At 39.9% G+C, this 16545-nt stretch overlaps 1 protein-coding gene across 2 annotated transcripts in view; it reads right to left on the reverse strand.

Moving 5' to 3' along the window:
• The window catches only part of LOC111153560 (ubiquilin 1), a 48945-nt gene extending 33287 nt beyond the window's left edge, over positions 1-15658 (reverse strand). The window contains exon 1 of one of the 2 annotated variants that reach the window (XM_022512655.1): positions 15193-15658. In XM_022512655.1, coding sequence (XP_022368363.1) covers positions 15193-15372 — 180 coding nt within the window. In that variant the 5' untranslated portion in view covers positions 15373-15658. The remainder of the gene's footprint in view (positions 1-15192) is intronic. The other variant, XM_022512656.1, reaches the window with a different exon arrangement.
• Positions 15659-16545: the final 887 nt, after the last annotated feature.

The following is a 16545-nucleotide window of genomic DNA, read 5'->3' on the forward strand; positions in this document are numbered from 1 at the left end:
GGGGGAAATTGGAAGGGGAGGTGAACAATGAGAGACTATGGACTCTGAAAAACAATCTGAAGGGTTTGAAGAGGTGGGGGGGTGGGAGGTTGGGGGAACCAGGTGGTGGGTATTAGAGAGGGCACGGACTGCATGGAACACTGGGTATGGTACAAAAACAATGAATACTGTTATGCTGAAAATAAATTTAAAAAATGATTTAAAAAAAAGATTTATTTATTTGATAGAGATCACAAGTAGGCAGAGAGGCAGGCAGGTGGGGGGGGGGCAGGCTCCCCACTTAGCAGAGAGCCCAACGTGGGGCTTGATCCCAGGACCCTGGGATCACGACCCGAGCCGAAGGCAGAGGCTAACCCACTGAGCCACCCAGGTGCCCCTGGATACTAGCTTTTTATCTGACATGTCATTTGCAAATATCTTCTCCCATCCTGTCAGTTGTCTTTTGGTTTTGTTGACTGTTTCCTTTGCTGTGCAAAAGGTTTTTATCTTGATTAAAAAAAAAAAAAAGTTCATTTTTGCTCTTGCTTCCCTTGCCTTTGGTGATGTATCTAGGAAGAGGTTACTGCCTGTGTTCTCCTCAAGGATTTTAATGGCCTCCTGACTCCTATTTAGGTCTTTCATCCATTTTGAGTCTATTTTTGTGTGTGGTATAAGGAAATGCTCCAGTTTCATTCTTCTGCACATGGTTGTCCAATTTTCCCAACACTATTTGTTGAAGAGACTGTCTTTTTTTTTTTTTTTTTAAAGATTTTGTTTATTTATTTGACAGACAGAGATCACAAGTAGGCAGAGAGGCAGGCAGAGAGAGAAGGGAAGCAGGCTCCCTCCCGAGCAGAGAGAGAGCCTAATGCAGGGCTCAATCCCAGGACCCTGGGATCATGACCTGAGCTGAAGGCAGAGGCTTTAACCCACTGAGCCACCCAGGTACCCCGAGACTATCTTTTTTCCATTGGATATTCTTTCCTGCTTTATCAAAAATTAGTTGACAATAGAGTTGAGGGTCCTTTTCTGGGTTTTCTATTCTTTTCCATTGATCCGTGTGTCTGTTTTGGTACCAGTAAGTACCAAACTGTCTTAATGGTGACACCTTTGTAATAGAGCTTAAAGTGCGGAATTGTGATGCCATCACCTTCGTTTTCTTTTTCAACATTCCTCTGGCTACTTGGAGTCTTTTCTGGTTCCATAAAAATTTTAGGATTATTTGTTCATTTCTGTGAAAAAAGTTGACAGTATTTTGATAGCAACGGTATTAAATGTGTAGATTGCTCTAGATAGCATACACATTTTCACAATATTTGTTCTTCCAATCCATGAGCATAGAATGTTTTCCCATTTCTTCGTGTCTTCCTCAGTTTCTTTCATGAGTACTTTATAGTTTTCTGTTGCTTCTTTGGTTAGGTTTATTCCTAGGTATCTTACGGTTTTGGGTACAGTTGTAAGTGGGACTGACTCCTTCATATCTCTATCCCTACACTGTGAAGAGTTTTAATCAAGAAAGGATGCTGTACTTTGTCAAATGTTTTTTCTGCATCTATTGAGAGGATCACATGGTTCCTGTCCTTTCTTTTATTAATGTATTGTATCACACTGATTGATTTGCAGATGTTGAACCAACCTTGCAGCCCAGGAATAAATCCCACTTTGTCATGGTGAATAATCCTTTTAATATACTGTTGGACCCTATTGGCTAGTATTTTGGTGAGAAATTTTACATCCATGTTCATCAGGGATATTGATCTGTAATTCTCCTTTTTGGTAGGGTCTTTATCTGGTTTGGGACCAAGGTAATGCTGGCCTCACTGCTGAAACTCGTAACTGATGAAACTCATAAAGTGAGTTTCAAAGTTTTCCTTCCATTTGTTTTTTTTGGAACAGCTTTAGAAGAATAGGTATTAATTCTTTAAATGTTTGGCAGAATTCCCCTAGGGAGCGATCTGGCCCTGGGCTCTTTTTTGTTAGGAGATTTTTGATTACTGTTTCAATTTCCTTACTGGTAATGGGTCTGTTCATGTTTTCTGTTTTTTTCCTGGTTCAGGTTTTGGTAGTTTACATGTCTCTAGGAATGCATCCATTTCTTCCAGATTGTCTAATTTGCTGGCATACAGTACTGCTCATAATACGTTTGTATTTCTTCGGTGTTGGTTGTGATCTCTTCTCTTTCATTCATGATTTTATTAATTTGGGTCCTTTCTCTTTTCTTTTTTGTTAGTCTGGCCAGGGGTTTATCAATATGATTAATTCTTTCAAAGAACCAGCTCCTAGTTTCGTTGATTTGTTCTATTGTTCTTTTGGTTTCTATTTCATTGATTTCTGCTCTGATCTTAGTTATTTCTCTTCTCCTGCAGGGTTCAGGCTTTATTTGCTGTTCTTTCTCCAGCTCCTTTAGATGTAGGGTTAGGCTGTGTACTTGAGACCTTTCTACCTTTCTTGCTTCTTGAGAAAGCCTTTCATTGCAAATACCTCCCTCTTAGGACTGCCTTGCTGCATCCCAAAAATTTTGAACAGTTTTATTTTCATTTTCATTTGTTTCCATGAATTTTTTCAATTATTTAATTTCCTGGTTGACCCATTCATCCTTTAGTGCGATGCTCTTTAGCCTCCATATATTTGAGTTCTTTCCAACTTTTCTCTTCTGGTTGAGTTCGAGTGTCAAAGTGTCGTGTTCCAAAAATACACAGGGAATGATCCTAATCTTTTGGTACTGGTTAAGACCTAATTTGTGACCCAGGATGTGATCTATTCTGGAGAATGTTCCATGTGCTCTAGAGAAGAATGTGCATTCTGTTGTTTTGGGATGGAATGTTCTGAAAATATCTGTGATGTCCATCTGGACCCGTGTGTCATTTAAAGCTAGTTCCCTGATGATCTTTTGCTTAGGTGATCTGTCCATTTCAGTGAGGGGGTGTTTAAGTCCCCTACTAGCACTGCATTATTGTTGATGTGTTTCTTTGATTTTTTTTATTAACTGGATTATATAAGTGGCTGCTCCCATGTTAGGGACATAAATATTTACTATTGTTAGATCTTCTTGTTGGATAGATCCTTTATGATATGGTGTCCTTCCTCATCTTTTATTACAGTCTTTTGGTTTAAAACCTAATTTGTCTGATATAAGGATTGCCCCCCCAGCTTTCTTTTGATGTCCATTAGCATGATAAACGGTTTTCTACCCCTTCACTTTAAATCTGGAGGTGTCTTTGGGTCTAAAATGAGTCTCCTGCAGACAGCATATTGATGGGTCTTGTTTTTTCATCCAATCTGATACCCTGTGTCTTTTGACTGGGGCATTCGGTCCATTTACATTCAGGGTAACTATTGGAAGATACAAATTTAGTGCCATTGTATTGCCTGTAAGGTGACTATTACTGTATATTGTCTCTGTTCCTTTCTGGTCTATGTTACTTTGGGGCTCTTTTTGCTTAGAGGACCCCTTTCAATATTCTTGTAGGGCTGGTTTTTTTATTGCAAATTTTTTTTAGTTTCTGTTTGTCCTGGAAGCTTTTTATCACTCCTTCTATTTTCTTTTTTTTTTTTTTTTAAGATTTTATTTATTTATTTGACAGAGACACAATGAGAGAGGGAACAGAAGCAGAGGGAGTGGGAGAGGGAGAAGCAGGCTTCCTGCTGAGCAGGGAGCCTGATGCAGGGCTTGATCCCAGGACCCCAGCATCATGACCTAAGCCGAAGGCAGACACTTAACGACTGAGCTACCCAGGTGCCCCTCCTTCTATTTTCAATGACAGCCTAGCTGGATAAAATATTCTTGGCTGCATATTTTTCTTGTTTAGTACCCAACGTTATGTTTTTATAGAAGGACCAAAACTCTACATACTTCAGATTTCCTTAAACTCCTATTCTGCACTATTCAGGTAGATGGAAGGAGTTTCAGCTTCTATTGGCTTCAAAATACCAAAATTTTCTAACATCTGAACTTTACTTCCATGTCTGTTTTATTTACTACCCTTTTACTGAACACAAAAGAGAAAATCAGAGGCTAAGTAGTATTGACAAGACAAAAAAAAAAAGAAAGAAATTAGCAACCTTGAAAACTATCAAAGAGATTTTACAAAGCAGTTTTACACAGGGGTTTTACAGCCCACAGATACTATTTCTCTGAAGAAACATAAAACCTATGCAACAAATTATATAAAGTGTTTCCATATACCTCGGGAAGAATCTTAACCACAACGGAAAGATTTTTATAATTTACTTGTATCTAGACCATCTAGATACTCTTATTTTTGTCCTGAGGCCCATGTTGCCACCACTATTTCAAAATGAAAAATATTTGCTAGAATGGGCCTCTAAGGATCCTTGTTTCCTATAAATGTATGCTTCCTACTCTGCTCTTGCACTGACAACCTACAGTAATAACCAACGAGCCAAACAGTTGAAAACTTAGAAGTAGCAGACATTTTCACAATAACCAGAAGAGTCAAAATTCTGAAGTACTTCAAATAATTTGAAATTAAACCAGCATGTACAAAACAACTGTCACTAACCACTTCTCTCAACATCATCCAAAGTTAGGTGTTTCACATTAACGGATTCTCCAGCTAATTTACGTTTACCCTGTATGATCACCAAAATTATTTTCCATTCTACTGAATATAATGTAACTTTTTGAAAAGGCTGAGTTACTGCTGCACTCGTTTCAACTGCTGTCCTGCAATACAATGATACTGTTCCAGACTCTCAAGGTGTCCTGTATCTGCTTTTTTGCCAGACTGAGTTCTTTCTTTGACAGCATATCTCCCCTTTCCCCTAAATTTGCTGTTTTTAATCAGGAGGAAGAGGCAAATAAGTAATCAAGAATTAGAAAACCATATAAAATAGAATGCTGAGATAATCTGAAATGCTCTCCCGACATGAAAACGTGTGATGTAGTATATCAAATTTTATGATACCAATCTCTGCTGTTCAGGGTCCACTTCACTTACTTCCTGTTCTTGACTGACTGGGGGAAGAAAGAGACACACATGCGGGTGGAGTGAGGAGGGAACAAAGTCGTAAGGAAAAAAAAAAAAAAGAATGTTCTTGAAACATTTAGACCGGAGTTCAAATCTTGCTTTTGCCACTTTCAAACCTTGAGGTTGTTACCTAAGGATCTCTGACCCTAGGTTCCCTCATCAGTAAAATGGAGGTAATATTTAATCTGCAGGGCTGATGCAAGAATTTAAAGAGGTATGTAAAGTGGCAGAATACTCACACTCATGCAAACACTCAAATATTCTACCCTAATTATGTGAAGATAAACTCTGAATTATAACCACTTTTTTTTAAATAAAGTTAACCTAAAAAATAATAAAATAAATACAATTAAGTTAATCTGACTTTTAACTTAGCTAAAAGAAATACTGTCATCCTTTACAACTATCCCACAATCCAAACTTGCCTTTAGCTGTCTCTGCTCCTATTACGTATCTTCAGAAAAAAATAAATTTTGCAATCTTTTAAGATTTTATTTATTTATTTGACAGAGTGAGAGGGATCACAAGTAGGCAGAGAGGCAGGCAGAGGGGGGCAGGGAAGCAGGCTCCCTGGTGAGCAGAGAGTCCAATGCGGGGCTTGATCCCAGGACTGAGCAGAAAGCAGAGGCTTAACCCACTGAGCCACCCAGGCACCCTTGCAACCTTTTAAAACAAAAGCTCTGAATGTTAAAAGATACATATGAATTGTATTCCTTGCAGAACCACATATTAATAGCATTTAGCAAGAATTTTCTAAGTAGTTGTCTGAATAATATACTACGTTCAAACATTTGCTATTTTAGTATTTTAAGTCACAAGTCTTTTAATCAGTTCCTCACTCAATATTGCTAATCTCTTCAAACAAATCCATACTCAATAAAGCATCCTATGTTATAGTTCATCCACTTATCACTCTCCAACTAGCTGATGTCCGAGTGACCTTAATTAGTATTCTCATTAAAAAAAAAAACACTGCATAAATCTAACACAAAGATGTTTAAGTATGAGACTTAACTAGAGACAGGAGCAGCTATACGGGAAAAGGGCACCTTCTTATAAATATAAAACTGAACACTCAGCCATAAACGTTATAGTGCATTAGCCATAAAATGTACGATTTTAAAAAGAGTTTCTATGATCTAAACCTGACAAAGAACAGCAAACTAAATGTTTAACTATTCACATGCTAGGATACTATTCAAGCTTCCTTCTGCTGCAAAAAAATAAGACTCAATTCACTGGCAAATAAAAGGATGTGGGAGGGAAGAAACCAATACAAGTACAGCAAATAAACACTGAGCCAGGCACTTTATACATATTATCTCACGAAATCCTCCATACAATCTAGTGAATCAAGTATTATATCACAAGTCAAAAATGCTGCCAGTGAGGCTCAAAGGATTGTAAAGCACCTTGCTCAAAGATCTCTCCAATTCCAATGTTCATGTTCTCTCCAAAATGTAGATCACATTTCAATATATTTAAATTAATATGCCAACACACACTTCACCTTTCTCAAAATCCTACCAAGACTTTTACAAATAATAAATAAATAATAGTGGAATAAGTTAGTTCCAAATATGCCAATATGAAAGACCACAAACAGGTGAAAAGACAGTAAGCAAAGTGCAGAGTAATGATCCATCTGCTTAACATGAATAAACAGAAAGTTACATATGGGTATATAAATACTTTTCTGAACAGAACCACCAGAAGAGTCTTAAAGGTTATAAAAAATTTTTACCAAAAATCATTATACCCAAGTCTAACTCTAGAAATCTGTAACAGCAGCTGCTTAACCAGTAATAAATAAACCAAGCAGTTGGTTACATCAGTAAGAAATCAAACTAGCTCAGGATGGCATAAGTTTACCTGTAAAGACCAGAGTTCATATCTTCTGAGGTAATGAAAATATTTTGCATTAAGTACAGGCACACATATATAATTTTTATCATACCTGTAATGAGTGGAATGTTTTGTATACTAACTCAAAACTTTTTGCATCAAACAGCAGATTTACAGAAGATAACAACTTTAGTCTCTAAAGAAATTCCAATCCTAATTTAATGAGATTTTCTTTTTTTTAAATAGTGGGAGCTGCACAGAAAAACAACAGAAATAATGCCATTAGACAATTAAACTAAAAACAAACATCACATTTTTCTAAGTAAATCACAGTTAAAAGTATCCCCCAAATAAGGAAAGAATATTGCAAATAAATCTTTAAAACACTATCTGCTCACTTAATAATACCTGCATTACACAATAGGTGCCAAGCACCATGGGACAGAGAGGTAAGCAAAACAGCCCCTACCCTTGCAAATTCAGTATGGGATGGGAAAGATAAGGTACATATAATCACAAAATGGTATCACAAATTAGAATTGTTGAACTCACTTAGACTGGTGAGTCCAATCAAACTCTGTTAACATCTTTTTAATTAACTAACATTTAAATAAACTTGAATCACTAAACTGTATACCTGTAATTAATACTACACTATAGCTTAACTGGAATTTAAATAAAAACAAACAAATGAGCTTTAAGACAGAAAAACTCAGCCAGAGAAAAGTCAAGGCAGCCTGGAGTAGTGGTTAGGTGTGGGGTCCAAAGCTAGTCACTGGATCTGAACCTAGGCTCTACTATTTAATGGATATCTGAGTTTGATCATGTTATTAATCTGAATCTGTTTCTTATTTTTATTTATTTTCTTATTTTTAAAGATTTATTTCTTTGAGAGAGAGACAGACAGAGCAGGGTGGAGGGACAGAAGGAGAAGGAGAGAGTATCCTAAGCAGATTCCACACTAAGCACAGACCCCAATGCAGGGCTTGATCTCATGACCCTGAGATCAGGACCTGAGCTGAAACCAAGAGTCAGTCGCTTAACTGACTTGAGCCACCCAGGTGCCCTTGTTTCTTCATTTTAAAAAAGGGTTAATCATACTTTCATCATAAAGCTGTGAAACTTAAAAAATAATAATAATGTATTATACCTTGGTAAGTCTAGAATAAATAATAGCTATTCTATTACTGTCATTAGCAGCACCGACAAAGGCCCAGAGAGGAGAAGAACCAGTGAGGGATATCTGGGGGAAACAAGACATACAAATGGCTGAAATGCAGTGAATGATAGAGGAGAGGTAAGTAAGGAGCAAGACATGAAGACTCTACTAGCTGCTCTATGTAATTCAGAAGTCTGCAGTCACACGTGGTTAGTCCTAATTGAGATGTGTTATAATCATAAAATATACTTCAGATCTTGAAGACTTAGAATTAAAAAAAAAAAAGGAAATGTATCTCACCTTTTTATGTCTACTTACATGTTGAAACGACATTTAGGACATACTGGGTTACATAAAACATATTATTAAAATTACAATACTCAAAAGGTAAACAATGCAGTGTCCATCACCTGATGAATGGATAAACAAAACGGCAAATACATACAACAGAATAGTATTCACCCTTAAAAAAGAAGGAAATTCTGACATCTGCTACAACATGGATGAAACCTGAGGACATTAACTGAAATCAGTCATAAAGGGAACAAATACTTATTCCACTTTTATGCGATACCTGGGTAGTCAAATTCAGAGAAGGAAAGTAGAATGCTTGTAGGGGCTGGTGGGAGGAGAATGGGGTTATTGTTTAATAGTTACAGTATCTCAGTTTTGCAAGATGAAAAGAATTTTAGAGAGGGCTGGCGGTAATGGTTGCACAACAATGCAATATGTATCCAATGCCATTGAATTGTACATTTAAGAATGGTTAAGATGGGGGCACCTGGGTGACTCAGTGGGTTAAAGCCTCTGCCTTCGGCTCAGGTCATGATCCCAGGGTCCTGGGATCGAGCCCCACATTGGGCTCTCTGCTTGGCAGGGAGCCTGCTTCCGTCCCTCTCTCTATCTGCCTGCCTCTCTGCCTACTTGTGATCTCTATCAAATAAACAAATAAAAAATCTAAAAAAAAAAAAAAAAAAAAAGGTTAAGATGGTAAATTTTATGTGTATTTTAAAATTAAAAATTTTCACTTTTAAGTGAATATGAAAAATTTAAATTATATACAGCTTGCATTAAATTTCTATTTTGTAGCACTGTATTTAAGCCATGGTAAAATTTTCCAGGGAGAAGGGTTTTGAACACCCATGTGACAAGATCTAGAATAGTTAGCTCTAATGCCTAAGGCAGAAGTCAGCAAACTTTCTGAAAAGGGCTAAAGAATAAATATTTTCAGTTCTGTGGGCCATATTGTCATTCTCGAAAGCAGTCACAGATAATCATGTAAGTTAATGAACATGGTGGATTTGGCCCATTATCATTGGCTGACCCCTGCACTAAGGCACTGTAATCAATGACTCCTGTCAGCTGAGACTGCTAGATGTTCAGGAATTTTGTAAGCCAGTTTAATATTGGTAGCTTAATATCTGCCATGGTAAGAGTACACCATGAAAATCATCAAACACTACGAATCAGTGCTGTTTTTTCTGAAGAAGTGGTTGATAAACATTTACCAACACACTACCGACTGTACTTACTTCTTTCCTATGCATTTAATTAGCTGTCCGGGTGCCTGGGTGGGCTCAGTCTGTTAAGCATCCCACTGCTGAGATCCTGAGATCCAGCCCTGAGACAGGCTCTGCACTCAGCATGGAGTCTGCTTCAGATTGTCACCCCTTCCCTACCCCTCACTCACACATGTGCTTTCTCTCTTAAATAAATAAAATCTTTAAAAAATAAATAAAAAATAAGATTATACTAGTTGTGAACCATCTTTGAAAAAAATGGATAGTCATTTAACAGTCATCTGAATAACTGGAAGTTTTATTAAATACACATTATTGTGCATAATGGTCTAGATTCACCTGTAAACAAATATTTACTGAACCCAAACTATGTGCTACACTTTGGTAACACAATGATGAACAAAGATCATCTCTAGCAGAAGAAATAAGCATCAATCAAATAATCATATCAATAATGAATTTAAATTATGATGCATTATAACCAAAAAACAGAGTGCTGTAAGAAAATACAACAGGGAATCCCAATCTAGTCTAGACAATCAGGGATACTTCTCGGAGAAAGGGACCTTTGCCCCGAGATTTAAGGTATAGGTAGGAACGTGCAGAGTAGGACGCATTCCAGGTAGCAAGAACAAATGGCAAAGAAGTCCTGAGGCAGGAAAAAAAATGTAACAACAGGTCAGGGAACTGAAAAGTCAATATGGCAAGAGTTAAGTGACCAAGGAGGAAAGAGCACAACAGAATGGAGAGAGAGGTAGGCAGGCGCCGTAAGCACACAAGGCCTCAAAGCAAAGTATGTAAGTCTAAGATCAGTGGGGAGCTATTAGTTTTAAGGATAATATGATCTGATTAACATTCTTTAGAGATTGCTGTAGGAATGAATGTTGGGGGGCGGGGAGTAGTGAGGTGGGGAGACTCACCAGCAAGCTTCTATAGTTTCCAAGCAAGAGACAATGGCAACTTAGTGGAGTCAATCCTAAATCTTAAAAGTACTTACTTAATCTATTAAATACTCAGAGCAATTTTTAGTCTCAGGACACCACTCTTAGAAATTTGAAACCCCAGTTTTTGTTTATGAATGTGTATCTACTGATGTTTTTGCTATATTAAAAATTAAAACTGAGGCATATTTAAAAATAACAATAAACTCATTACATGTTAATATAAATAACATTCTTATGAAAAGTAACTATATTTCCCCAGTGTGAAGAGTAGCACTGTTTTAAATTTTTGCACATCACTTTAGTCTAATGGAAGAGAACTGGATTTTCACATCTGTCGCGGTATCTCACATTTTCACATGCTGTTGATTTTTGAGAGAACTAGAAAAACACAATGGAATTATTGTGAAAATAGTTTTGATCTCATGGTCCTCCTAGAAGGGGCCTGGGCACCCCCCTTCCAAAAAGCCACACTGAGTCATGTAATCACAATGAGATGCACTTCGCAATAACTAGGATGGCAATAATCAAAGACAGACAATAACAAGTGTTCCGGGGAATGGAGAGTAATTGGAATCCTCATGCACTGCTGGTGGGAATTTAAAATGGTGCCGTCACTTTGGAAAATAGTTTGGCAGTTCCTCAAAAAGTTAAACATAGAGTTACCACATGACCCAGCATTTCCACTTACAGGTACAAAGAAATACAAAAGCATATGTCCACACGAAAATTTCTGAGTTATTCACAGAGACATTATTCAGACTGGTCAAAAGGAAACAACCCAAATGATTAACAACCCACTGGCTGATGAATGGAGAAATAAAATGAGAAATATATCCATCCAATGGGATATTATTCAGCAATAAAAAGAGCTGATCCATGCTACAACAACACAGACGAACCCTGAAAACATTACACTAAGTGAAAGAACATAATCACAGGTTTTCAAAACCTGTATTTTACACTTTCAGCACATTTCAAATCAATCCAACCACATTTTAAGTATTCAACAATCAGCTGTGGCTGGTAGTACCAAAGTGGACAGTGCATTTTAGATCCATCATAAAGTAGAAAGTTAAATGGTGTTTGTGGTAATGATCATGACACACAGCAATTTCCCTTAGCAAGAAAAGGCTCAAATCTATGCAATACAGTATTTGTTATGTATAAGTATGTTAATACTTTTCTAAAAGTTTCAAGCGATGAAAACATTTTCTGAAATTAGGATATATGTTGCCTGAATATTTCAGGTAACTGTATTTCAAATCTTACAGTCTAAGCTACAGAGCTATAAAATCCCAGAACAAGCTAGTTAGATGTTACCTGGAAGCTCCCTTCTATTCTCTGCACTAATTTTAATGAACAGTCGACACACGCTACACCCCCACCCTGATCCCATTTTGGACTTCATCCCTCTTGTTGACACTTAGAAGTCCTTAAACTGTTTCCCATAGTAGATAATGAATAATTAATAGGGGGAGAAAAAGTCTCCTACACAGGGACTCTTTGCCAATACACACAACTTATCTGATTGTTGTTTTTTTTTAATCTACTTACTTATATTATGAAAAACCCTATTTACAAAATCACCTTGAAACACACACAGTTAAGTTTATATTCTAACCACCCTTAACTAGAAATTTAAACATTACTCAACTGACTGCTCAATCAAAATAAATTTCACTTTAACTTCAAAGTGTTGTTATTATCAACTCCAAACAAGCAACACTAAATACCAGCTGTATTAAGGTATCCTGTTTCTGCCTATTAGTTATATACACTCAAACAGAACCCGAGGATAAAATAAGAAAATTAGTTACCACCTTACAATGCATTTTATGTAACGGACCCAGAAAGCTTAATATAATTTCATCCAATCAATTATTAGAACATTCATATAAATACTATTTCAGTATAATGTACTAACAGAATTTACATTATACAGAAACCCATATTGAAAGAGATTCTTAACTGCAGAATATGGAATTTGCTTATAAAATGTCTAAGCCTTCAATATTTTCCTTTTCTAAGTCTTCTGACTACCATACCCTCTTCATCTTAAAATTAGATAAAAATTTTCAGGACCAAATATTTCCCAATTTTTTACTGAGCATTTTTACTGAACATGGAATCTTAATGTCACTAAATATATTTTAATGACAAATTTTACTCTGTAACAAATAGTTTAAATCAAACCATTTAATTAAAATTTAAGTTACAAAATGATATACTTTCTTGAGCTTCAAGTCAAATTTACAAATCATCTGCAAATTGCTTTTCTTACACTCATATTTTTCCTGTATGTGTTTCCCTTAACAGACCCCACAGATAGTTCAACTTGTCTTCAGGTTCTTGGTGCTGTGATACATGTTTTCTTTTTTTTTTTTTTTTAATCATGTTTTCTGCTTCAGCAGAAAGCATTTTTCAGAATAAAAATTCAACTGCCATTAGAGTAAGCTGCTTTGGAAAAGCTTTAATTTAACAAATTTACTTTGGTTACAGAAGAGTAAGATTAAAACTTCCACAGATTTTAAACCTCTAAGGCCACCATCACAAAAAGCAAAAACAAACAAACCCACACAGAACATCTTAAAATGACTTAAGTGAATTTTTCTACTTATAAAATATTTACTCTTTCTTCCTAATTTTTTACAATAAAGTGCTGAAAAGCAGGTAGGAAAGTAGAGACCTGAACTAGGAATCCTAGAAAGACGACCCACAGGCTTAAAAGTTAGTATTGCTACACATATACTAGAAGAGCTAAAATGAGAAAGACTGACACTATCAAATGCTAGCAGGGATGAGGAGCAACAGGAACTCCCATGCACTAGGTGGAACTTTAAGATGTTAGAACTCTTTTTTAAAACATAGTTTTTTATAAAACTAAGCCTATAGCTATCCTATCACCCAGTCATTCCACTTCCAAGTATTTAATAGGAGAAACACATCTGTCCAACAAAAATGTGTACAACAGTGTTCATACAACCAAGTGCTAGAAGCCCAGGTGGTCCTCAACAGGAGTACATTAACTATGGCATATTCATACAGTGGGAAACACAGCAAGAAGAAATTACTGGTATACACAAGAAAGAACCTCAAAAACATTACTCTGAGTGAAAAAACCTTACCCAAAAGAGTACATACTATCTCATCTCACTTATATGAAGTTCTAGAACAGACTAACAGTGAAAAACAAGAAGTCAGTGGTGGATGGAGGAGAGTGGGACTAAATCAACTGGGAAAGGTCAAGAGAGAACTTTCCAGTCAACTATAAAGTTCTGCAACTTGATAAAGCTTTGGATCATACAGGTGCATGTATTTGTGAAAAACATTTAATGGTGGTATTTGCAACTCACTCTGAAATGCCTCCCAAAAAAGGGAACTAATATGTGATTAGTTGCATGACAGAGCAAATACAGCAAAATGTAGGTGATGCACATGTGAATATTCACTGTACCACTCTTTCAACCTTCCTGTATGTTGGAAAACAAAGATGTTAAAGGAAATTTTTATACATTTGAGAACACCCCCCCAAAATGTGATTCAGTAGGTGGTAAAAGTTTCTCCCGTGATGGTACGCTCTATTTACTGCTTCACAAAACACACCACCTTTCAGAACTGAACTATATAAACCAATACTCCATTTACTATTCCTGTTCAAAATTACATGTACCTCTCAGGAATTGTCTCCTCACAGACTTCGCATTATTTTAGATCGTCAGAGATCAATTCAACAATTATGAAAAAATATCTTGGGATGCACATTCAACAATAAGCTAAAGCAAATTTGTTGAATTCTTCAAGATTCTTAATTTAACAGCCAAGTCTGTATACCTCAACAGCTTTTAAGTAGTACATTATTTGGTAACATTCTCCATTAACTCTAATTTTGTTCTCTTTTATTCGACTGCAATCGCTAGTATCTGCAAAACGTGGCTACCATCCCTCTAAAATCAAACAAAAACCTTCCCAATGACTGGCACCTAAGAGATGAGAGATAAATATACAAAAAAGAAAACAGCAAGTCATCAATGAAAGTCGTCATCCACCTTTCCTCCTTAAGCCTAGTACTATTAAGATGCTCCTGAAAACAATTTCTACGTCAGGGGTGGTTTTTTCTTGAAGACTGCAAGGTAGGATAAATTTCAGCCATCAAAACGCAAAACTAAATGTACACGTGCTCCTCGCCCCCATATCTACCTTAACCCGCAAGCAGGTAGAAACAATGAGCACCCCTTCTTCTTCTTCTTCTTCTTTTTTAATTCATGAAACAAAACCACAGATGAGGCTAAAGCGAACCCTCGCCCCAGCCCAGCCTCCACCCCGCCCGGAGAGCAGCGGTGGTCCCTTTCCTTTGTGAGCAGCCGGAGGGAGGCGGCGGGGGGGGGGGGGGGGGGGGGGGGGGGGGGGGGGGGGGGGGGGGGGGGGGGGGGGGCGGGGAGCTGGGGGAGGAGGCTGGTGGTCCGCGGACGCGGGAGCAGGAGGAGGGCGCGGAAGGAAGCGGCGTCGGCGCGTCCCACAAACAGGCCGCGGGGCCCCGCCACAAGCCTCTGCGGTGTCCCAAGGAGCACACCCGGGAACTTGGGTGTGATCTAATTCGAGAAGCAACCCGCGAGAGGGGCCGAGGGCACCTCGGGGAACGACCCCCTCCCAGGCCCTTCCAAAACCGTCTCCTCCTGCCGCGGATGGAGGTTCTGCCGCCGGCGGAGATCCTGCCGCCACCCCCACCCCGGGCCCGAGGCCAGGGCGGCCCTCACCTGCTGGACGGAGCTATTCTCGGGCACAGCGAACTCCTCCTTCTCCTTCGGGGTCTTCACGGTGACTTTCATGATCTTGGGCTCCGCAGAGGCAGCGGCCGCGGGGGCGCCGGCACCTTCGGCCGCGGCGGCGCTGTCCTGGGAGCTCGGAGGGCCGCCGCTTTCACCACTCTCGGCCATGGCGGCGGCGGCGGTGACTCAGGCGCGCAGGAGGGAGCGGGCGAGCGAGGGGGAGCCAGCAGACGGCAGAGCCGGCCGGCCCGGGCAGCGGAGAATGCGCGGCACGCCGCCTCAGCGACAACGGGTGCAAGGCCGCCCTGGCAGGCGAGGGGCCGCGGAGCTCGGTGTGGGCTCCGGCGCAGGCCCGGCTCGGGCGCTCGGCAGCCGCCGTGTGTTCAGACGCCGCTCGGTCGCAGCGACATCCGCAGCCGCCGCCGCTCTTCCTCCTCCCCGCCCCTCCCCCCCACGTCCCTCGGCCGGCGCCGCGCAGGGCACGCCGGGTAACTCGGCTGGCGGCGTCGCCGAGTCATGCCCGGCCCGCCCCGCGGCCACCTCCCGCTGCTTTTCTTTCCTTCTCCCGCTCCATTGTTCAGAGGGTGGGCGCAGCCGGAGTGGAGGACTAAAAGCAAAATGGGGCGGGAGAGATCAGTTCATTTCATTTCATCCCCTTCGCGAAAAAAAAATAAATTAGGGGGTTCTGGGAGGTGCTGTGACGGCGCGCTGTGATGACCTCACGACTAGCGAAATTACTAGAAGGGGGGCTCGACCACTGCGCGCTGCAGCCACCCATGCGCCTGCGCGCTGGTGGTCCAGCTCGTGTCCCCCGCCCCCTGCAGACCCCGCGGTGGCCTTGCCGTGCCCCTCCGCGCCTTCACGCTCGCGTCGCCTTTGCGAGCGCCCCGTACCCGGAGGGGAGGGGAGTGAAAATGCTGGCGAGCTGTGCTGTGGCTTTAACATCCTTCCGTTTGCCTACTTGTAGGCTTTTAAATGGTTGATCCTATGGTCCGGTGCGCGGGAGTTGGAGGCTAAGTTAATGGAGGAACGATCTTCATCGTAACGAAGGAAAAATGGGCCGCAGACACCCTGCGCAATCCCGCGTAGTCATTGCTCCTCGGCCACAGAGTCCCGCCCTCGGGTCAGCCGGGTCTGGTCGGGCGATCAGGCCACCTCTGTTGACAGTGGCCTCTCCTCCCGCTCTGACAGCCCTGCTCAAGCGTCTCGAATTCTCTGAACACTATCCATCAAAACATGTGGGACAGAAACAGGGTGAAAAAGGACTGCCCGCCCACCTGGGCCGTTTAATATAGCCGAGGTGTTCATTTTATACTCTATCAAATCAAGTTACTGCCGCAG

The sequence above is a fragment of the Enhydra lutris genome, unplaced genomic scaffold (assembly GCF_002288905.1).
Source record: "Enhydra lutris kenyoni isolate GAN:26980312 unplaced genomic scaffold, ASM228890v2 scaffoldscaffold33, whole genome shotgun sequence".
NCBI classification, from domain to species: Eukaryota; Metazoa; Chordata; class Mammalia; order Carnivora; family Mustelidae; genus Enhydra; species Enhydra lutris.